General features: G+C 40.0%; 1 protein-coding gene across 2 annotated transcripts in view; it reads left to right on the forward strand.

Annotated features, from left to right (window-relative positions):
• The window catches only part of atf6 (activating transcription factor 6), a 516,610-nt gene that overhangs the window by 374,575 nt on the left and 118,124 nt on the right, over positions 1–23,911 (forward strand). For both annotated transcript variants that reach the window (XM_068037874.1, XM_068037875.1), the window contains exon 15: positions 2,670–2,754. In XM_068037874.1, the coding sequence (XP_067893975.1) occupies positions 2,670–2,754 (85 nt within the window). The remainder of the gene's footprint in view (positions 1–2,669; positions 2,755–23,911) is intronic.

The following is a 23,911-nucleotide window of genomic DNA, read 5'->3' on the forward strand; positions in this document are numbered from 1 at the left end:
AATAAATAAGTTAAATACGATTTGCCCTTCACAATAATCCTGCTTTAGGTCGGGAAAAAGAACCCGGCCCAAACCCGACTGAACTACAGCGGACCCGGACCCTCCGATTTTGCCTCGAGCCTGACCCGACCATCCCTTTGCTTACCTTCCTGACACTGAACCTGCCGGAAGCTGCAGCGCATGCGCGATGACGTTATAGTGACATCAGTCGCTCAGTGCGCAGACATCAGTTTCATCCCGGACTCCCAGCTTAGGTAAAATTTTTTAATACCAATACTTAACCAGCAGAGCACTTAACGTGTGTGTCCGGCCCGACCCGGCTCGGCCTGACCCGACCCGAGCCCGAAAGCCAGCCCCGGAAGATAAACCCGACCCGATTCGAACCTGACACATGTCGTCGGGTCCCATCGGGTTCAGGTCAGGTAACAGGCCTCTATTTCACAAATCCGAGTTGGCTTTCCCTAATTAACCCGCAATTGCCCAAGTGACTCTTAATTTTGTTGAATTATCATTTCTATAAGCTTCCCTACCACCAAGGTTAAACTGACTGGCCTGTGTTTGGTGGACTTTCCTTTATACCCTTTTTTTGAACAAGCGTGTAACATTTGCAATTCTTCAGTCCTCTGGCACCACCCTTGAGTCTAAGGAAGACTGGAAAATTATGGCCAGTGCCTCTGCAATTTCTACTCTCACTTCACTCGGTATCCTTGGTTCCATCTCATCCGCTCCTGATGCCTTATCAACGTTTAGTACGGACAGCCTATCCAATACCTCCTTATCAATTTTAAACCCTTCAAGTGTCTGAATTACCTCCACTTTCACCATGACCTCTGCAGCAGCATCTTCCTTGGTAAAGACAGATGCAAAGTATTCATTTAATACCTCAACCATGCTCTCTGCCTCCATGTGTAAATCCCCTTTTCAGCCCCTAATCAGCCCACGCCTCCTTTTACCACCCTTCCACTATTAATATGCCAAGAGAAGATTTTTCAATTCCCTTTTGTATTAGCTGCCAGTTTCTTTTCATACTCTCTCTTTGCTTCTCTTATTTGCTTTTTCACCTCCCTTCTGAACCTTCTGTATTCAGTCTGGTTCTCGGCTGTATTATCCACCTGACATCTGTCATAAGCACACTTTTTCTTCATCTTAATCGCTATCTCTTTTGTCATCCAGGGAGCTCTGGATTTGTTTGCCCTATTTTCCCCTTCATGGGAATATACCTTGACTGTGCCCAAACTATCTCCTCTTTAAAGGCAGCCCAATGTTAAGTTACTGTTTTGCCTGCCAATTTGATTCCAATTTATCTGGGCCAGATCCATTCTTACCCCATTGAAGTTGGCTTTCCCCCAGTTAATTATTCTTACTCTAGATTGTTTCTTGTCCTTTTCCATAGTCAGCCTAAACCTTATGATATTATGATCACTGTCCCCTAAAGGTTCCCATACTAACATTTGATGCACTTGACTCACCTCATTCCCAAAAACCAGGTCTAGCAGTGCTTCCTTTCTCGTTGGACTGGAAACATACTGTAGCAAATTCTCCTGAACACACTCTAGAAACTCTTGCCCCTCTGCCCTCTACACTAATTAACCGAACATAGACTGGGATAGTAGTGGTCCTCCATTATAACCACACTATAATTCCTGCACCTCTCTGTAATTTCCTTGCAAATTTGTCCCTCTACATCTTTCCAAGTAGTTGGTGGCCCATAGACTACACCGAGCAATGTAATTGCATCTTTTTTGTTCCTTTGCTCTAGCCAACTAGATTCTGTCCTTGACCCCTCTGGGACATCCTCTCTCTCCAGCACTGCAATGTTCTCCTTAATCAAAACTGCCACCCCTCCCCCTTCTCTTCCTTTCCTGAACACCTTGTATTCAGGAATATTTAGCACCCAGTGCGGCTCTCCTTTGAGCCAGGTCTTCGTTGTCACCACAACGTCATACTTCCACCTATCTATTTGCGCCTGCAGCTCACCAACCTCACGTCTGCAGCTGCAGAAATGCCTGTCTATTCCCCTATCGAATCTCCTATCACCATTGCTCTTCTAGTCTTCTTTGTGGCCCCTGTGCAGCTGAGCCAGCCTTGGTGCCATGGACTTGGCTCTGGCTGCACTCCCCAGATGAACCATCACTTTCCTCAGTATTCTGAAGTTGCTGTACTATTTGTGCATAATTAATGGTGAGCGCCATTAAAACAAGCAGTATTTACACTGCGGATCATGGTCCAGTAAACCCTAGCTGGTCAGTGCATATATGTAGATGTCAGACATTCGAGCCCTCACAGTCAAGTAGCAGACTGATGCTCCTTGTTGTCAACCTATCCATTGCAAATGGTGACTTCATGGTACAGGAGTGTACCTACTACCAATTGAACTGTAAACCAACAAGAATCTGGGCCTTTCGGTGAAGAGGGGCGGGAAACTTGTAAAAAGCTCAATTCGACTGGAATGTAAGCTTTCAAACTGCACTTAATGGATGAATGGAAGGATTAACTTTTTCATTTATCTCAACTTCAAGTTAACAATTTGATGTCAAATAGTAAAGTCGAATTAATATTCTAAGTGCATGGTTTTAAAGAAAGGCAGGCTTCAAGCTCCAAGAGGTTGAACGTGGTCTTCGATAATTACAAGAATGCATTGTTCCAACATTTATCTGTTTGTATTTCAGGATCATCTTTTGCTGCCAGCTATCAGCCATAATAAGACAACCAGACCGAAAATATCTCTTGTACTACCAGCAATGAAAATGGATGGTAAGTACTCCTTTTACGGGGGTGAACATCTTAATGAGGATTAATATGGTGCAGAGCTGTACAGTTATTATTACTCATGAATGTATAATACACAGGTGGACAGTAGTCATGTTTTAGGGAAAACTTGAACAAGTAAATGTGTCCAGGAGAGGGGAAATATGTCCAGTACTGTTCATATCTTAAGGTGGGCTGTAGATCTCCTCTGCTGTACCTGAAAAAAGAATGATATTTGCCCTGACATTCAAAGAAAAGAGTAAGTCGGGAGTACAGGGATGATATTGTTTTTGTTAATGAAACACAGGTGGAGAGTGTGCTACTACAAAGCATTACATTTGATGCCATAAATCTTCATCGAAAGAGCAGAGAGCATAAAGTACCACACCTCATTAATGTGCTTGAGTTCTTTTGAAGCGATAACTAAATTGATGAATGAGAACAGTCCAGACGATATACAATAATTGAATTGTCACAAGTGATGTAAAAAGATTTTGTCCCAAGGAATTAATAGCAAACTGACTAACTGATTTAATTTAGCAATAGAAAGCCGAAAGTGATGGTACGTGTAGAAGGCTTCAGCTAGAAGGTGGTGACGTGTGGAGTTCTGCAAGGATGAATTTCAGACCTCCTGTTTCTATGTGTCTCTTTGTGTGTCTTTCTATTCATAACTAACTACCTTCTGATATGGAACTCTTCGCGCAGATATCCCGTGCATCGCACTAATGACTGCACTTGAATTCTTGGCATCCACTCCTGCAGTGCAAAACTGTGCTCTGGAATATCACCCTTTGTGTATAGTTTTTGGGCACTCACCACACCTCCTTTAACAGTACCTTCTAAACCCACGACCTCTTCCACCTAAAAGGATAGGGGCAGCAGATGCATGGGAACACCACCATCTGCAAATTCCCCTCCAAGCCATCCTAACTTGGAAATATATCATCATTCCTTCACTGTCGCTAGATCAAAATCCTGGAACTCCCTCCCAAACAGCACTGTGGGTGTACCCGCACCAGACGGACTGCAGTGGTTCAAGGAGGCAGCTCACCGCCACCTTCTCAAGGGCAATTAGGGATGGGCAACAAATGCTGGCCTTGCCAGTGACACCCACATCCTGTGAAAGAATCAAAAAAAATCTCTACCTTGAAAAGAACATTGATGGTGAGGGAGGGCTCAGAGAAGATTGAGGATGAACTATTCTGGAACTTGGATCCCAAACACAGATTCTCATGGGAGACAATCTCGGTTTTCAATTGCTAAGGTAAATCCATGATGTAAGTACAGGTATGGTGCATTTAGAACACAGAACTCAAAACTGCCAGTACAAAATTAATGAGGTCGCATAAGGGTTGAGATGAAAAGAATCTATCTGACAGAATGTTAGATGTATGGAATAAATTCCCAGCAAATACTATGTAGATTAACTTATTCAGATGAGAGCTGGATAAATAAGATTGGGATACACAGTCATGAGAATAATTACAGACAGGGATGGTCCAATATTGTGTGGAATAAGGTTGTTCTTGAGGCAGGTCAAGCAAGTGTCAAGTCAGTGAAGGCAACTGATCAATGATATGAGAAATGAGAGCTCGGTATTCTGGTATTTCACCTTTTAGTGGAGGGGAAGTGGAAAAGTTTGCTTTTGAGAAGGAGAGAAATAAAATTGTATCGTTACAAAGTAAAGTGCAGTGGTGAGAGCTTCCTTGTTTTCATAAGTTATTCAAAATAGCTCTGTGTGAACAACTGTCAGTTTCACCATTCAGCTTTACATAAACCAGTGAAAATTACAATTTAGTGAAAAGCGTCCAGTTTTAGCTGTGACTTGGGTAAAGTAGGACTGACAGCTTTCTGAAGATTGATGCTTGGCTTCTGATGAGAAATGCAAGTTCAAAAATAATCGTTAGGAAATTGTAATGTTCTTTGACCAAAATACGTGTTATCGACATCACCTTTTCTCGGGAGGAGGACAATAGATTTATATGTGCAACTTATAATACCACTCTCCTTCTGAACCCTTTGTAACAGTGAAGGCTCCTATCTCCAATATAAATGTTTTTATTTATGAGGGATCTAGACTGAGTAGATCGGGAGAAACAGTTTCCGCTTGTGAAAGGATTGAGAACGAGAGGGCACAGATTTAAAGTAATTGGTAAAAGAAGCCAAAGCATCACGAGGAAAAACCTTTCCACACAGCAAGTGGTTAAGGTCTGGAATGCACTGCCTGAGAATGTGGTGGAGGCAACTTCAGTCGAAGCATTCAAAAGGGAATTAGACTGTTATATGAAAGGAAGAATCTGCAGGATATCGGGGAGAACATAGGAAGATAGGAACAGGAGTAGGCCATTCAGCCCCTTGAGCCTGTCCAATGAGATCATGGCTGATCTGCGGCCTAACACCATATGGGCCTTTGGCCCATAAACCTTAATACTTTTGCTTAACAAAAATCTATCTCAGCACCGCAGCCTCACAGCTCCAGCGACCCGGGTTCAATTCTGGGTACTGCCTGTGTGGAGTTTGCAAGTTCTCCCTGTGTCTGCGTGGGTTTTCCTCCGGGTGCTCCGGTTTCCTCCCACAGCCAAAAGACTTGCAGGTTGATAGGTAAATTGGCCATTATGAATTGCCCCTAGTATAGGTAGGTGGTAGGGGAATATAGGGACCGGTGAGGATGTGGTAGGAATATGGGATTAGTGTCGGATTAGTATAAATGGGTGGTTAATAGTCGGCACAGACTCGGTGGGCCGAAGGGCCTGTTTCAGTGCTGTATCTCTAAATGAAATAAATGAAAATGAAACTGTTCTAGCTTCAACTGCTGTTTGTGGGAGAGAGTTCCAAACCTCTACCACCCTTTGCGTAAAGAAGTGCTTTCTAACATCTCTCCTGAACGGTCTGGTCCTAATTTTTAGACTATTCCCCCTGGCTTTAGAATCTCCAACTCGTGGAAATAGTTTGTCTTTATCTAGCCTGTCTTTTCCTGTTAATATCTTGAAGAAGGCGGGGGAATGGCACTAAGTGAATTGCTCATTTGGAGAGCCGGTGCCGACACGATGGGCCAAATGGCCTCCTTCTGCACTGTAACAATTCTGTGATATTAAATTCATGACTGCGTTAGATTGGCATTTTGCTTGATTTGTGACACATTCTTACTCTGTGTGGCTCCCATTCCAGAACAATGGAAAATGCTGTTTTCTTTCTGCCTTTTAATACCATTAACACATAATATTTAATGCTTTTTTTAATATTTGTCTTCACTTGGAACGTAGACCGAAACTAGCGTGGTCTTCTGAAATCCCAGAAACACAGAAAGTTGATTCCAGTAGTTATTTCCTAACCCCTCCTGTTAGTACCAGTAAAACTACACTTGAACTTTTCACACCATTAATAATTTTTCAAGTCTGTTCACTTCGTAGAACAAAATAAATAAAATGAGTAAGTCTGTAAGATGATTGGCATTACAACAGAAAAAATGAATTTTTCAAAATTGCTATGCGTCCAACCAACTTGCTTTTTTGTAGTTGAACCCTTCATACTCACTATATCCCCGTTCTGTTTAAAAAAAACAATATTCCTTGTCAATTGAGCCAACTTATATATTTCACCTCAGTAGCCTTCCTTACTTCTGTTACCCTGAGGGTGAATAAGATGCATCTTTTCTCCATTTGAAGTCGTGTTGCATGCATGTATCTGTTGCCCTCCCAGACGTGATGGTCTATGGCAGCTTGTACAATGCTGTGGAGGAACAGTGGGTTATAATCTGTAGCCCATGTATGCTGGGAGAATTGCTTTGAATTAGTGGATTCTGGAGAGCTCTATGGTCTGTTCCACATGTTATGACCAAGGCGAGAGGAGTGCACTGTCTTTTCTAGCTCCAGTTCTCCACAGGTCACAACATATATTTAAATGTTTACCCGGTTACCGATACAGCCAATCATGTACTCTATTTCTTATCCCAGAATAAAGTATACCAACCAGGTTTCTTTAATAAAGAACAAAATTATCAGTTTATTATAAAATAAGACTTAACCAGTAACAAAGCAAAGCATTAACACACATTGAAATATGAACGTTCTCTTTTTAAAATTCCCCAATTACACTCTCTGCAGAGGTCTGTTTAAAAAAAAATACTGAAAAGGCTACTTTGGTCAAATACTTGCTAATACTTGATGAAAAAAGGAGATATGGAAGGATGTCAGTTGTCTCATTTTTGGTCTGGCATCCGGGTATATGGAGACGGGTCACTGGGATCGTGTCAGAAGTAGTCCGTTCTGGAGATGTCGAGAATTAATCTCGTAGGCTTTCTAGGGGAAATGTGGCATCGGGGTTTTCCACCAGCACATGCTTGAAGCGCAGAATTTGTTTTCAATTTCTCAGGAGCTATGCAGCACCAGAGATTTTAGCTCTTTTTTTAGCAGGATTTCTTCAAAGAGGTAAAGGAAGGAGGTGAGCTGGGTGGTTTCTTTGTTTTCCCTGGCAGGAAAACACCAACTGTCTTCAAGCAGTTCACACCCAACTGCTGAAAACAATGTCCAAACCCCAAACAGAGTCGACTTCCATAAAACTTGACATGTGGCTTCTCCAAGGGTTCCGTTGTTTACTGAGCCCAAAGCACATGACTTCCAGCACAGGTCTTTTTCAAACAGCGTCTCAAGTGTCCTTTCGGTGAACTTGGTTACAAAAAGAACACATCCGTGGAATCTTTTCAGTTTTAACACAAGTCCTCAAAAAAAAAATTTAAAAAGGAAGCACTTTTGTAAGACACAAATGAAATAAAATGGATCTGCCACGTCTTTTCATTCTGCTTTGTTTATGCCACCTCTTGAGAAAATAAAGAAGGAGGTATTAATTTTAAATGTCAACCACATCGATGCACAGATTGCAGACTTAGTCCAGTCAGGTCACAGTGCTCCATTTTTCTTCTCAGGTTGCCATCTGTTTGCAATTATAACACCTCCTCTGAAATGGGAAACATTTTAGTGGGCAGTTTTCCTTTTTCCCCCATTCTAAAACATGCTGAGGGCCATTGTTGATTGTGTAGACTACTACAGGATGAAAAGAAGTAGAGAGGATGAGATAAAGTAAAAGTAAGGTGACACTAAGCTGGATTTTCTGATCCTGTGGGCAGTGGAAGGCAGACGAAACAGCATAGTGAAGAATGCCATAGTTCAGTTTCGCAGGAAAAGAATTAATTGGAGGACAAAACTGCACCATGAGTCATTATGGTAATTTCCTGTTCCGTGGCTTGCAACACTTGGCTGTGGCTGTTTCCTCAGTCACACTTCACCCACTAACAGCAGATATCTACTGTATTCAAAGGAGTTTCAAGTTTTACAGCAACCTAGATGTTAATAGCCTCTGATAAAATGGAATCTTTCAACAATGCTTGTTGTTTTTAGACTCACTTTCCCTGCAAGTTCTAGCCAAGCCTGTATAAAATTTGCTGTAAAGCTACATTTCCGCTCAAGTCTTTGCCCGCCTCCTCTTCTTACAAGCCAAGGATTTGACTTTTTTCTTGTTGCTCATAGCCTGCTGATTGCTCTTGGTTACAATACAGGGATAGATGGTGGCGGGAAGGGTTTTGTTTTTGGTTGGTTTTGCACATTCATTGTTTTGTTTTTCATCTGATTTATTCTGGTATTGTTTGATTTCTTGGGAAAAATTTGGCACTATTTGTTTTATCTATGTCAATTGTGTTCATTCATTATGCTGAAAGATTTTAAACTTAGAATGCACATAACTGCAACTCAAAATATTATTTTGGAAGTAAGCCAAATCAGGCTCGAGCTATATCTGCAGTTTGTCCAATTTATTTTTTGAATGAAAATTTGTTCAGGTTGCTTTATTTGTATCAAGGGTTCCTTTCATGTCTGTACATGTTGTATTTGAAAACTAATGTTCGAGGCAGTAGGGATGCTCCTTTACAACGGCTATGTTTGGTCATGTCATGATGGGGGATGAATCGCTATGTCTGATGAGGGAGGGTGCAAATTAAATTGGTTAACAGGGGCAAAGAATTGAAGATTCGACAAGAAAAGTTTTCAGATCCCAACAAAAATGTTTCAACCATTAGAAACTGCACATCTTAAACTCAGGGCTGAAGACCATAATGATTCATCGAAAGTGTCCCTGTGGCTACTAAATGGACACACAAAACTTTCTGAATGTTGCCATACTACTTGAATACCCAGATCGATGCAGTAATAGGTATCTGGAAGTGATTGCCTGGCTGTAATCAGGGGATTCCTGTTCTATAAACCCACAAGAATGAAGCTCAGGCAGCTTCATAGTGTTCCTAAACCCAACAACTGTAGCTTATTGGTTTTACTGCTCTCTGTTTTTTTTTAACTATATAACATTGCATTCTTTGGGCTCTAAGTGAAATTCATGGTGCCAGTTTCATTAGAGTTACATGTCAAGTGGTTTGAATGTATGATTAAAAATAACGTGGTCAGTTTATTCTAATGTTGAATTCAGGAATTTAGTTCTAGAGTGCCTTGTGGTAGTAATGATCTGTCCATAGAATTCTGTTGGATTCTGTTGCTCAAGCCTGATATTAGTTTGTAAACTAACACATTCAGGTGATATTATTTTCACAACTGTCTTGAGAGATGCTTACAAGGCTGATAGCAGAACTGAGAGGTCATAACCATTAGGAAGACTTAACAGGCTGGGGCTCTTTTTTCTAGAAAAGAGACTGAGCAGTTATCTAATAGAGGTTTTTTTAAATTATTTTGATAGGGTAGACATAGAGAATATGGTCCCACTTGTGAGGGACTTCAATACTAGGAACCATAAAGGAGTGGAAGGATAAGGTGATAGGGTGAGATGAATTAGGCTTGAAGGAGGCTTGTGTGGAGCATAAATACCAACACAGATCAGTTTGGCTGAATGTTTCTGTGTTGTAACTTTTATGTAATTCTATAAATGGGTTAACACCTCTGCTAAACAAAGGAATTTAATTTCAATATGTAAAACATTTACGCACAATTATAATCCCATCTTATTTCAAGACTGTGGTGTGCTAATGACATGTGACAGCAATACTGTATAAAGCTTTTTACTTTGACAGGCTTTTGGATTGTTGACAGTGCAGATGCTTTCTGTTGTTTCCAGCTGGAACATGAGCTATGCAATAGGCAATTGGACAGGTGGCTGCAATGGTTAAAATTATGTCTACCGGTCGTTCAGAATGACTTTGATTTTTGTATTCAGACCAAGCAAAAGACCAGCAATTGCTGGCTGTTACTGAAACATCAACCTCACCTTGCTGCAAAATTATTTGTAAACTTTTAATCTAAGTGGGAATCTGACATGTCCGTTTTAAATAGCTCTACCAAAAAGCATGAATTAACATTGTGCAAGAATGAAGACATTTCATCTGCATCCATAGCCCAGTATTGAACCAATTTGCCAAAACTTCCTGGTTAAGGTGAAGCTAGACATTAAATACCCCAAAATAACATGTTAGGGAAGAAGGATGTGTTGAAGTCTTGGTGTATAAACTGAGTTCTGTACAGCTTGTGTTTTTGAGATGGTCCCTGATTTGAGGCTCCAGGCTTCCAGGTTCTGGGAAGTTAAACCCAGGTTAGACTAACAAACAGCCCTGTGAATGAGAAAAAAAAAAGTTTCTTTTCACAAGGACATGTGACTGGAGGCTTGAGTTTCAATTTTGACCAGAAGGTTTTTGAGAGTTGAGAAGGACTCTGCAGTGGATGGAAAAATCAGTCAGTTATTGTTTAAAGAGACAGGCTGAGAGCTGCAGGTTTTGGGCTTCTAGAGAGACTGCTTGAAATAGAATCAGACTACAAAGCAGCTAGTAAAGCAGTTTGACTGCAGGCAAAGGAGCGTAGACTGAGGGCTGACCATTGGTGAATGACTTGCAACAGCTGTGTTGGTAACTGAAAGAGTTATCTGGGGTGCCACGCCATCATGACGGTAGTGGGCAAGGCCGAGATTATTTGAGAGGTAACAAAACCAAACTGTTAAAGGGAAGATTGCATCGCTTACTGTCAACACAACCTCATTACTTCCTGATTTTGTTGTACTGTGGGACTGTTTGACGTCATTTTGCTGATAAGCCTGTTCAGAGGATTAGCAAAGACTACCTTTGTTGCCTCTGCTAATTAACATGTAACCTTTAAGATATATGTATCAACCATGATTTAACTGTTAGATCATGTTTAATTTATGTTGATTTTGGTTTTAGTGTTAAAGTAACATTTTTAAAAGTGAAATCTTGTCCGTTTGGTTACTTCCTAAATTAGGGTCAGTCGGGATTCGATTCTTTTGGTTTGTTGGTGGTCTCCACGGGGATCATATAAGATGTTCAGATAGAGAAGCTGTCAAAGACAAATGTAGTGATGGAAGACTGTGATCTTGTTGCGTATCGCACTACTGTGATAAACTGAGGCTTTTTTAAATGACATTTTTTTCAGCGAGTTTTTTCTTGCTAAACTATATACTCCTCGTCCCTTTTGGTCTGGCCACCAGTAATATTTTATTAATATTACATGTCACAGGATGCTGATCAGAAGGATTATTTTGAATAAGCCCTTTATATTATTATCTACAAGTTCCTTTCCAGTGGTGTTGCTCGTAAATTGAGTGATGCCCTTTTTCTTAACGGGGGAAGTGTGATAATCTTTCATATGCGATGTATGTTTCTCCTGCTAATGGTGTGTTTAACCTAGCTTGTCACTTTAATGCCACCAGGTCAAGATAATGTAAATGAACTCAGACAGAGACTAAATGTTATTGAGGGAAGTTTGTGGGTTAGCATTAGATTGTAAATTCCATTCTCTAAATTAGAAGAACCTACATGATATTTGTTGTGTAATATTCACACTTTGAAGCATGATGGACTCAAAACTTCTATTTACAGAAGCAATATTCCTAAATATGCATCTTATTTTTGTCTTTAACAATGAATCATCTTTTTCACTCCTCTGCCAGAGTCATGAGGTGAAGAGCCGCCTGGTGTAACTCTTCCATTCTGTCCTGTCAAGCGGAGAAAATGGAAGGGGAAGCTTAGTGTTTGCCCATAGTGGGACTGCGTATCAGTTCCTCAGCACATCCTGTCACAACCACTCCATGGGATAATATGTTTGAATTAATTGTTTGTGTCTTTGTTGGGTTATTTCAGGATAGTTATTCTTTCATCTGTTTTTCGGGGAAGATTGGGGTTACAAGGTCCAGTGTAAGGAGAGCTGACAGATAATCTGAATTAAATGGAGTTCTGTAACTTTTAACTATTGACCTGCTTTAGTCTATTTTAAAAATTCACATCAGTATAAGCTTTTTATTAATTCTTCTATATTTTGTTTTACCTACAACTGAGATTCATCACTGCTATGAGGAAAATGTTCTAAAAAACCATTTAATAATTCCGGAACAAGATGGAACCAGGTGTATGCGTCGTTCTACACTCATTGCCGTTCTTGAATAAATGTGAAATGAGAAATGTTAAAATTCAACAGAAGAGCATTAAATTTGCCTTCCTTGTGTAGATTGGGAGGTGTGAGCATAAGACAAACAGGAGTTTAAAGCATTGCTGCTGCATTGGACTCTGCCAGCATTGTTACTTGTGTCCTGAGTTGCTGTTTAATGTTACTAAGCTGTGATACAGGCAGCCAGTCAATGTTCATGCTTCAAGTCATTTATTAGTCTTGTCTGCAGCACCTATAGACCAGACAATGTGGAGGGTTCAGGTGTATTTTCCAGCCTGAAAGTATGTTGAAGTTTTAACGAAGGAGTGCAGACTGGTAATTGGCATATACAAGTTCTGGCATCCTCAACGTTGCATTCCTTTTCCACCCGTATTGCTCAATGAAGAACTCTGATTAACAAGAAAAGATAGAATTAAAATGCGCACCATATCACCGAACTTGGTGTTGCAGCTTCGGAGGGCCGTGTTTTTAATATCGCGTTACTGCTCAAAGTCCCACCCGAGATGTTTGTCATGATCAGTTTCTCTTGCTTCATTAGTGAACCTGCCCTATTTGTTTGTGGAGAGCAGGGGGAGAAAATCATGGTACCCACCTCCCTGTTACTATTCTCAATATCCCAGAACAGGGGTCAGCAACCTGCAGCTCATTAAGGACTTATGTCTGCTCCTGCCATTGATTGATCGAACCCATTTTTTCTCTCTCCATTTTTAGAAAATAGAAGCACATTAAGATAACTAATTTTTAAAAAAATCAGATATCTTAAAAATATTTTAACAGATAACAGCTAAAACTTGTGAAATGTTTAATCACAAACTTATGAAATTCTATCAAACTTGCTTGGATCTAAAGTCATGACAAGTTACAGTTGCATTCTTTTGCCAAGGCGCTATCACAATGAGTTGCAGATCATATGCAGACATAGACATATACGTCAACAAAGGAACTAGTATGTTGACCTTTATTGCAAGAGGATTTGAGTACAGGAATAAAGCAGTTTTGCTGCAGTTGTATAGAGTCTTGGTGAGACTGCACCTCGAGTATTGTGTACAGTTTTGGTCTCCTTACCTTGGGACGGATATACTTGCCATAGAGGGAGTGCAACAAAGGTTCACCAGACTGATCCCTAGGATGGCCTATATTCTCTAGAGTTTAGAAGAATGAGAGGTGATCTCATTGAAGCATACAAAATTATTACAGGACTTGACAGGGTGAATGTAGGAAGGACGTTTCCCCTGGTTGGGGCCAGGGGTGTGTGTTGGTTTCTAGAACCAGGGGACAGTCTCAGGAGAAGGGGTAGGCCATTTGGGACTGAGATGAGGAGAAATTTCTACAGAGGGTGGTGAATCTTTGGAATTCTCTACCTCAAAGGGCTGTGGAGGCTCAGTCATTGAGTATATTCAAGACAGAGATTGATGGATTTCTAGATATCATAGATATCCAGGAATATGGGGAAACCGCAGGAAAATGCTGTTGAGGTAGAAGATCGGCCGTGATCTAGTTGAATGATGGAGCAGGCTCAAGGGGCCAAATGGCCTACTCGTATTTCCTATGTTGCTATGTTCCTAACTGTGACCCTTGTTTGAGGCTGTTTTCTTACAAAGGTCAATATTGGTTAGTAATCTCAGTTCACTTCAAGTTGTTGGTAATTAAATGGATTGTTTCATTTTTTTAAACCTTTGTTAACGTACTTGTGAGAGAATATCATTCAATTAACACTTTTTTGTAAAAGCCTTTAAAATGTTGATCCATGTGCATTTATGAATGTCAGAAGAAAGGTGTTGCACAGAAATCCATAAATGTGCATCTGTCTTGTTTTTCATTATTATTGGCAGTTGAGAAACAGCATTGTGGTTCTTAAGATATTGCATTTTTTGAGAAAATATTTAAAATAGTTTGTCTTGTTATAAAGGTTGTCGACCCCTCCCCTAGAATAAAGTTAATTCTGCATCCTAAAATATGCAACTTCCTATACAAAATAAAATTTTATGTTCTGGATTTTTAAAAAGCAACCACAATCATCCAGTGACTTTCCTTTGCACATTCAAACACTTGTCGCTGAAATGCATTATTATTTTAATTGAATTTTCTCAATTTTAGGCCATCTGGAACTTTGTAATCACTGCTGACTTCATTCCGTGGGTGAACAGCTTTTCATTGGCACTTTGTATGGGAAGAATGAATCTGTATTATTGAAACATACTTCTGCTCTGAACATGCCTTCTGAAAATATCTATATCAGATGTTGTGGGTTGGCGTTTACTCCCTGGTCAACCACATTACTTGACTCTTGATGCAGCAAAGCAACATAACAATATGGTTTTCATAGAACCACAAGATGATTTGGATAAATGAGTAATTAATTCACCCATCAGTTGCAAAGAGCGTTCAGTAAATTGTGTCTGGTTGTCAAGTTCAGTGTACCAATGTCCAATCTTAACTTGCTAAATCATTTTCTTTCAAAATGTGTTTGTTTCATGTCTGTATTTGAGTAATTAGTGAAATCATTTGGGAAATTGAACAGCTGCAATCCAACACACTTCATTTTTTTCCTGTTATCTCGCCACCATACAAAAAAAATTCATATCAAGGTTTAACCGGCTTAAGTTTCCTCTTAATCAAAATTTAAAAGAACATGTACAGCAACAACAACTTGTGTGTGTCGTGCCTTTAACATAAAACGTCCCAAGGCATTTCACAGGAGTATTATAAAACCAAGTGTGATAGTGAGCCAAAAAGGAGATATTAGGTCAGATGACCAAAAGCTTGGTCAAAGAGGTAGGTTTTAGGGAGCGTCTTTAAGGAGAAAAGTGAGGTGGAGAGGCAGAGAGGTGTAGGGAGAGTATTCCAGAGCTTGACCTTGCCAACTGAAGGCACAGCCACCAATGGTGGAGCAAATAACATCAGGAATGCACAAGAGGCCAGAATTAGAGGAGTGCAGATATCTTGGAGGATTGTGGGGCTGGAGGAGATTATAGAGATAGGGAGGGGCGAGGCCATGGAGGGATTTTGAAAACAAGGATGAGAATTTTAAAATCAAAACGTTGCTTGACCAGAAGCCAGTGTACATTAGCGAGCACAGGGGTGATAGGGGAAGAAGACTTGGTGCGAGTTAAGGCATGGGCAGCAGAGTTTTGGATGACCTCAAGTTTACAGAGAGTAGAAGGTGGGAAACCAGCCAGGAGTGCATTGGCCTAGTTAAATCTAGAGGTAATGAAGGCATGAATGAGGGTTTCAACGCAGATGCACTGAGACAGGCCGAAGTTGGTCGATGTTACAGAGGTGGAAATAGGCGATCTTAGTGATGGCACGGATATGAAGTTGGAATATGAAGTACGACACCAAGGTTGCAAACAGTCTGGCTAATCTCAGACTGTTGCCAGAGAGAGGGATGGCGTCAGTAGCTTGGGAACAGAGTTTGGAGCAGGGACTGAAAACAATGGCTTCAGTCTTCCCAATATTTAATTGGAGGTAATTTTTACTCATCCAATACTGGATGTCAGCTAGGCAGTCTGATAATTTAGCAGCAGTGGAGGAGTCCAGAGAAGTGGTGGTAAAAGTAGAGCTGAGTGCCGTCAGCATACATGTGAAAACTGATGCTGTGCTTTCGGATGATGTCGCCAAGGTAGGTTTAATTTCGTAGAGGACCTCCTGTGCCATTTCTCCTCCCTTACGACTGCTGCAAAAATAAATCCCATTCCTATGTTTTTTTTTACTCACTTTCTTGAATGCATATTTTGTAACTTCCTGCTACTTGGAAGGATGCAACAATAATAGAAGGTATTGTGGATGAAATTGTAGAAGAAGTAACTGCTAGTATCAAAGCCCGGCAGTGATTATTTTTGCATCATCAGCCAGATTTTTTAGCGAACTACAGCTGTGATACTTGACATTCAAGGCCACTTTGTAATTTTCCTACGAGTGATAATTCACATTTCAACCTTATTCTTATGCGTGACCAGGCTAATATCCACAATGAAGAAGTACCAGAGACATTCGAGATCAGTACCCAGAGTGTGATTAACTTGTAAGGCGACATACAGACAGTGTAGGAAAGAACCAAAGTAAAAACACGTGACATTTAAAAAGGGCAAATGCCAAACAAAACTGAGGAATGACGCTGCTAAGATTTTCTGTGAAAGCTGTTGAAAGATTTCACAATCAAGGAAAAATGGAATGTGTTTCAAATTGATCATGCAAGAACTGTCGGAATTTGCTGAAACAGTTTCAAAGAGATATTGGAAATTATCAAAGAGGTCCCATCAGATATGAAGCCCAGTTTCATCATGAAAGAGCAGTGGAAGAGGAAGGAAAAAAAGGCACAAAACTGAAAATGCATTTTTTTTTTTACAAATTACAAATACTTTTACAGGTAGTCGCCAAGGACTATAACTTGCAGTCCTATTCCTGTAGTTTCCCATTGGAAATTTTTGACATCATTTTAGCAGCGGTATTTGATAAGCTGAAGGAATTTAGCATGAATGTATGTCCTGGCAAATGACACATGACACAAGGTTGTGAAGGAGACGAGGGAGGAAATTTAATGAGCTCGAGCTGTCATCAAAGAGGAATCATCGTCAATGATTGCCTATTGTTGGTAGTTGCCTTTATTTGAGAAGAGCAATAAATCTGATCCAGGCAGCCACAGGCCCACAATCAATGATGGTTAAAATAATGGGAAGTTTTCCCAGGGATAGGCTGGGCATGTATTCATGTACTTAATAACTTTATAAGAAGCAGCGAGTGTGGATTTAGGAAAGGAATATGCTGCCTGATGAATTTCCAGATATGAGAACTTTACAGCCAAGGTAGATGTTGGGTCTCCCTATAATCTCATTTGTTTGGCCTTAAGAGAGTGGTTTTGATGAAGGCACGCATGAAAGATTACTATTGAAAGCAGAAGCTACAGGAATCTCGGCTAGGACATTGCTGGTTATGATATCAGTAAAATATGGGAAACAGAGAGGAATTGGAAGAGATGTAATCTAAGACAGGATTGAGGTGTGAATTCAAGTGATGCACAGATCTGTGCTTGGACCTGTGTTGTTTCCATTCTATACTATGACGTAGATTTTGAAATCAAATGCAAACTTGTCAAATTTGCTGAAATAGGGAAAACAGCAGAGGTGGAGGATGCAACACAAGATTTCTGGATGAATTTGGATCAGTTATTCATTCAAAAGATAAAAAGCAAATTCAACATATATATGTGTATTTGTGTGTGTGTGTTTATAAAATATATACACATCTCAATTGACAAAAATATACTTCTCAAGTGCCAATGGATGTGATTGAATTGACAGAGACACACTTAGATCATGACTTAGTAGTGATGGTAGATTTGTCGCTTTTAATGTCTAGACATTGAGAAGCATGCTTTTTTTAAAAAAAAAATGGAATTCTAGGGTATATAGTCAGACCCAGAGTGTTCCTTCAGATTAAGCCAGGAAAATGGGAGCTGAAGGCTTAAATTTCAATTAATGAAAAATAAATTTAAAGCAGACATAATGTGAAAAAATTCCAAAATCGATAAATATTTGGAATAGTCTACTAGAAGGGGAGCAGAGCCAAAAAGATTTGACACATTGGAAATGCAACTGGATAAAACCATGGCAGAGTTAACTATTGAAGGTACGAGCTTCAGTGGACCAGTGGTCTATTATCATTGTTGACCTCTTTAACATTCTTAATGAAACCAATTTGAAATCTTTAAAGGACAATGACAAAATTGTAGCAAAAGCTATCCAAGTTATTTTGTGAAATCAAAAATTTATGTAAGCTTTTTTTTGAAAACTAATGGCAATAAATATTGTGTTTTGGCATCAACTTCATATATGAAAATCTTAACAGATGGTCAGAAAACCACCTCTGGAATTTTACAGCTGGTCCGGATGTGGAGGATGCAAGCTTTCCAGGAGTTATTGATGGTGCGGGGTCTCAAGGAATTGAACTGTGCCTCAAGTGTTGCCCACACAGCGATTGATCTAACCCTGCAAGCTGCCCCGGTCAGTTTACTTCCAGGGCCAGCTGGCTATTGAACAATGAGTGTGTATGCTTACCAGGAGAGGCTATTGGATAGCCATCAGGAAGGAAAGCCTTGTTTACCCAGGAAGCTTGAAGCCAATTATCGCACCCTAACTGCAATCAACTAACACAGGACTTCATGAAGACTGGCTTTTCCCTTTAACAAGTGGAATATTAGATGCTTAGGGAAAAGAACTAAAAAGGTACAGCTTAACAAGAAAGACTGAACAGACTGGAGCTCTTTGCTTTAGAAAAGAGAAGACAAAGAGGTGACCTGATGGAAGCCTTTAAAATTATGAAGGGATTTAATAGGTTAGACATAGAGAGGATGTTTGCAGTTCTGGGGGAGTCCAAACCTAGGGTCATAAATACTCAGTAGTAATTAATACATTCAATAAGGAATTCAAGAGAAATTTACTTATTCAGAAAATGGTAAGAATGTGGAACTCAGTACCACGTGGAGCAGTTGAGGTGAATGGCATACATTCATGTAAGGGGAAGCTAGATTAGTGAATGAGGAGAAAGAAGTGGAAAGATATGGTGATAAGGTGAGAGGAAGTAAGGCGGGAGGAGCTCGTGTCGAGCACAAACCTTGACCTAGACCAATTAGACCGAATGGCTTGTTTTTGTGCTGAAAGTTCTATGTGAATGATAGGGATATGTGGCAAGCAACATAATTTTGAAGACTCACCTTTTCAAGTCAAGAGACTATAGCTAGTTGTATGTCTATCAATTAAGCATGATGCGTACAATCTGTAAAATAGGCCATTTTATTTTGAAACTGTTCTTGAAGGAACAGGTGTCTTCCAAATTTTTTTTCATGAATACTGTACATTATGGTATTTGATTTTTGCATGAGAGTTCAGCTAAATTGAGGAAACCTGCAACGTATTTGTTCTGATTACAGTTTGCCATAGTTGTTAGACAACAATACTACAGTATTTGCCTGTCATAGATTACAATCAAACCTCTTTCATGAACATTTTCAAAGTATTTCAACACCCTCCATGAAGAAAATTACTCTCCTTCTGGCTGTCATGTTTTTCACTAAAATTTAGCTCAGATAAGAAACTAATTTGGAAAAATAAAGGATGATGGTTTCCACCCCTTTATAATTATGTGCATAACTTAAGTTATGCTGTTATCTGCACTTAGATCTACTATAAATAGTGGAGTCTGACTGCAGACCTTCAGGTGAAGCTTAACAAATTGCTTTCTTCCATTATGCTGCTGAATTCTGGAAATGTCATATTTATTTCACTTGGGAATGTAATAACACTGTAACATAAAAACAAATACTGCTTTTTCTTGTTTGCTGCTGTTTGTGCGAATGCTATGAGGCCAGGTAAGTTCATCTAATTCTGAAAGTTGTAGCATTACATTCAATGTTGCCCAACTTTCTGCCAGAGTATATTATTGTCAGCTAATCTGTGTAAACACTGTTGAATTGTAGAGTCAGTTTAAAAGCACTCCCTTCAGGGGAGAAGTTTATGCCAGTCAACGTACGTAAGTACTGTAACTTTTTAAGATTTACTCCCTGAAAGTTCAGGGTTTGGTGAAATCAGAGCTGGAAGTTGATCCCTGTGAAGCAGAGCAGCACATGAACTTCACTGAACTTCTAGTGAATATGGATCCAGTCTCTCCATCCCTCACCAATCAAAAAGGCAAAAGAACAACATGAACAAGTAAGCACCAGTACATCATGAGGAATCAAATGTGTTCCTCAGCCAATCCTTTGTACTCACGGTACTGTTGATCCTCAGAGTCATGAAGTCATTTATGACACAGAAGGATGACATTGGGCCTATCGAGACCGTACTGGCTCTCCATGGAGCAATCCAGTCAGTCTCACTCCCCCACTCGATCCCCGTAGCCCTGTAAGTTTATTTCCTTCAAGTGCTGATCCAGTTTCCTTTTGAAATCATTCATCACTTCCGCTCCCACTGCCCTCATGAATAGCGAGTTCCAGGTTATTACCACTCGCTGCGTAAAAAAACGTTCTTCCTTACATTCCCCCTGCATCTCTTGCCCCAAAACCTTCAATCTGTGACCTTGTACTATCAGTTAACACGAATGGTTTTTCCTTGTCTAACTTACCTAACCCTGTCATAATCTTGTACACATCTATCAAATCTCCCTTGCTCCAAGGAGAACAATCCCAGCTTTTCCAACCTAACTTTGTAACTAAAATCCTCCATCCCTGGAACCACTCTGGTAAATCTCTTCTGCACCCTCTCAAGGACCTCACATCCTTCCTAAAGTGTGTTTACCAGAACTGGGCGCAATACTGTAGTTAGGGCCTAACCAGAGCTTTATAAAGATTGAGCATAACTTCCCTGATTTTGTATGCAATGCCTGTTTATGAAGCTCAAGATCCCATCTGCTCTACTAACCACTCTCTTAATACGTCTGCCACCTTTAAAGATCGATGCACATGCATCCCCAAATTCCTCTGTTCCTGCACACTCTTTAGAACTGTGCTATTAATTATATATTGCTGCACTCTATCCCTTCTGCCAAAATGCCTCACCTCACACTTTTGTATTAAATTCCAATGGCACTTGTCTGTCCATTCTGCTAGCCAATCTAAGTCCTGTTGCAGGTGATTTGTATCATCCTCCCTGTTTGCCACTCTTCCAAGTTTGGTATCATTGGCAAATTTTGACATTCTGCTCTTTATTCCAAGATCCAAGGCATTTATATTTTGCAAAAAAAAGCAGTGTTCCTAGCACGGACGCTTAAGGAACATCATTGTCCACCAACCTCCAGTCTGAAAAACAACCATTAACCATGACTTGCTGTTTTCTGTCCTTCAGCCAATTTTTTAAAATCCAATTGGCACTCGATTGCCTTCCCCAAATGCAAATGACCCTGACCCCAATAGAATAGACACTTCTGGCAGCCCAGGAATCTCAGTGCTAAAGAATTTAACAAAAGTTCTTCTAGTTTCTGGCATGTTTCTTCTCCAATTAGACCACTAGGTATAGGTTAAGTGTGAAAGTAATTTAATGCATCTTGGTGATCATCTTTGTTTCGGATTTTCATTGCGTTCTGTTAGGAGTAGATGTTGAGATTGGAAGGAGATAGGAAAATCGACATGACCTATAGCTCAGCTAATGTACAGTTACAAGAGTTTTGTTTTGTATTGAAAGCTTAGAATTGTGTGTGTTTAAAAACTGAGCAAAGGATTTTTCTGTGTGGATATTGATTGCTGAAACTTGGTGGGTTTGAACAGAGTGAAATACACAGTCTCAAGGCACCTGTTTCCAAACAACTCAGCAGGGGAATGACAGGTCAAGATTTATGATTGTCATGTGACTTGAATGTTGAAGTTAATTTCACTTTTGGATTGTGAAAGGACCAGTGAATTGGACAAGGAGCAGGCAGTTGAAATCTGGCTGTGACCTGCCTGGTGACTGGAGAAAAAGACCACTCTCTGTAAAGAAAGACTTCCATCTCTTGAAAAGATATTCTGCACTTGAAATGTGGCTGTGATCTGCATGGAGAGAGGAAAAAGACTCAGGAAAAAAAAGTTATTTCTCTCTGTAGAGGAAGACTGCTTTTCAGAGAAGAAACCCTTGTATGTCAGAGGTAGCAGATTCCTATTGCCTCCAGTCTTTGAAGAATCCCTGCCTCAAGAGTGGTTCCTGTTGCCTGCTGTGTTTTGGGAAACTCTGGAACCTGCACAAAGCTTCTGCTGCTGTGTTGTTGCTGTGAGTTCTGAGCAGACCGGTTGCTGCACCCCTGCTGAAAGACCTGTGTGACGCCTACTGCAAACAAATTGCCTTGAATGCCTACCCATCACAAACTGTTCATCACCCTCACCTGGAGAGACTTCGAGTGGCATTCAACTATTCGACTCTGGGATACCTCACCGTACCGAAAATATCCTACCAGAACGTGATAAACTCAATCATTTTATTTTTTCCTTTTTATTCCTAGGAAATAGTTGTAAACCAAAAAATCCTTCACCCCAGTTAACTTTTTTTTAATGTATGTGCGTGTGCATGGGGGTTATGGAAATAAGGAGTTTTTTCTATATATAGATTTATCTCGTTAGTTAAGACTTATTATTTCTTTTCTAATAAATAGCTAATGTTGTTAAAAGAAACCTGGTTTGGTGTGCTTTATTCTGGGGGACAAATAGTGTGTCTAATTTGGCTATTCTTTGGTAGGTGGAAAACTTTCTTGATATGCTGTGACCTGTGGAGTAGTGGGACTGAATAACAGTGCATTACTCCCGCCTTGATCGTGACAGTACTCCTGTGTGTGCTGTTAAATTAGGTAATACCAGTAGAATTGAAAATGTTGTGGTGAAATCACTCACAAAATGTAACAGCCAGAGATAATGTAAATGTAAAACGGGGTACATGGGGTGTGTAAAGCAGATTGTATAAAGTTTTGGGAGGGGTGGGAGGGCATTGGAGCAAAAAGCTTTGGAAGGTATTAGCAAATTTGACTGTAAATTGTTTATTTTTCGAGTGCTGTCATCCTTCACCTTGATGCATATCAACATCTTGTAGATTAATGTGTGTGGAAAGTATCTTAACCAACATCACAAAACTTGACGTAAACCCCATGACACTAATCAGAGATACTGTTAGTCTGGCAGGATGGCAAAGCGGCAGAGAAGGACTGAAGTGACCAAGGCTGTTGAGAACGTTACATGACGTTACTCACCCTAAGTTGTTTGTATAAACTATCTTCATATAGATTCCAAAGGATCAGAATGGCAGTGAATCACAAACTGCAACATACAATACTTCTTTACATTACAATTGTTGATAATTCTCATTGTTAAAATGGACATTAAGTGAACATCCATCATTAATATAGCTTTGCTTCATTCCTCTATACGCTGATTAGTGTGCCAATAATTAGCAGAAAGGTAAATTTCTGATGTGGCCAATTGTGTCCGCTGGCACTAGTATGCAAGTTGAAATACTTGTAGGTAGTTAGACTTAGCTCACCAGTTTACAGCTTGATCATTCGTGGCAGAAAAATGGAACAGATATTTGAAGAGTTAAACTCCCGATATACATATCTCATTTTCTTGGCCTTTCCTAGAGTCTTGGTTACGTCAAGGCAGCATGTATGTCAGGTGCTTAGGCACATTGGCAGCATAATCTATTTGTAAGCAAGAAGGGATATTGGTGAATCATGAAGCTCCAGATGTTTATTTAGCTCAGAAGCACCTTTATTATTTATCCATGTGATTTATGATACTTGGAAGTTGAGTGCGAAATGAATAAATCATATGATTAAAATTGAATGTCTGTTCTTATTTAAGGAAACTAAGTCATGAGTTTTCCCCCTTCAGACTTCACTAATCACCGACTGTCAAAAACTTGTCATCTCAATTCAATATAACGTGACAATTAAAAAGCTCTTTCTGTGCACCATTTGTGTATATATCCCTTGCAACCGAAATAAGTTTGTTTACCATGTACAGCTTTGTCATACCTGGTGAATGTTGTTGATATGTTGGCTGACGTCACTGACTGTCGTGTGCTGTGTTTGTGACAGTTAGTGTGACAATAATCCTTCATTTCTGCAATCTGAATCTTTGTGAGAGGTTTACAGATTCAATGTCTTTATTTCATAACCTGCTACTGTCTGAATTGATCTGTTTTAATGTTCAGTCTACTGATGTTTAACTCTGCATACTTGTTCAATGATGCCCCAATGATGAAATATCA

The sequence above is a fragment of the Heterodontus francisci genome, chromosome 8 (genome assembly GCF_036365525.1).
Source record: "Heterodontus francisci isolate sHetFra1 chromosome 8, sHetFra1.hap1, whole genome shotgun sequence".
Taxonomy (NCBI): domain Eukaryota; kingdom Metazoa; phylum Chordata; class Chondrichthyes; order Heterodontiformes; family Heterodontidae; genus Heterodontus; species Heterodontus francisci.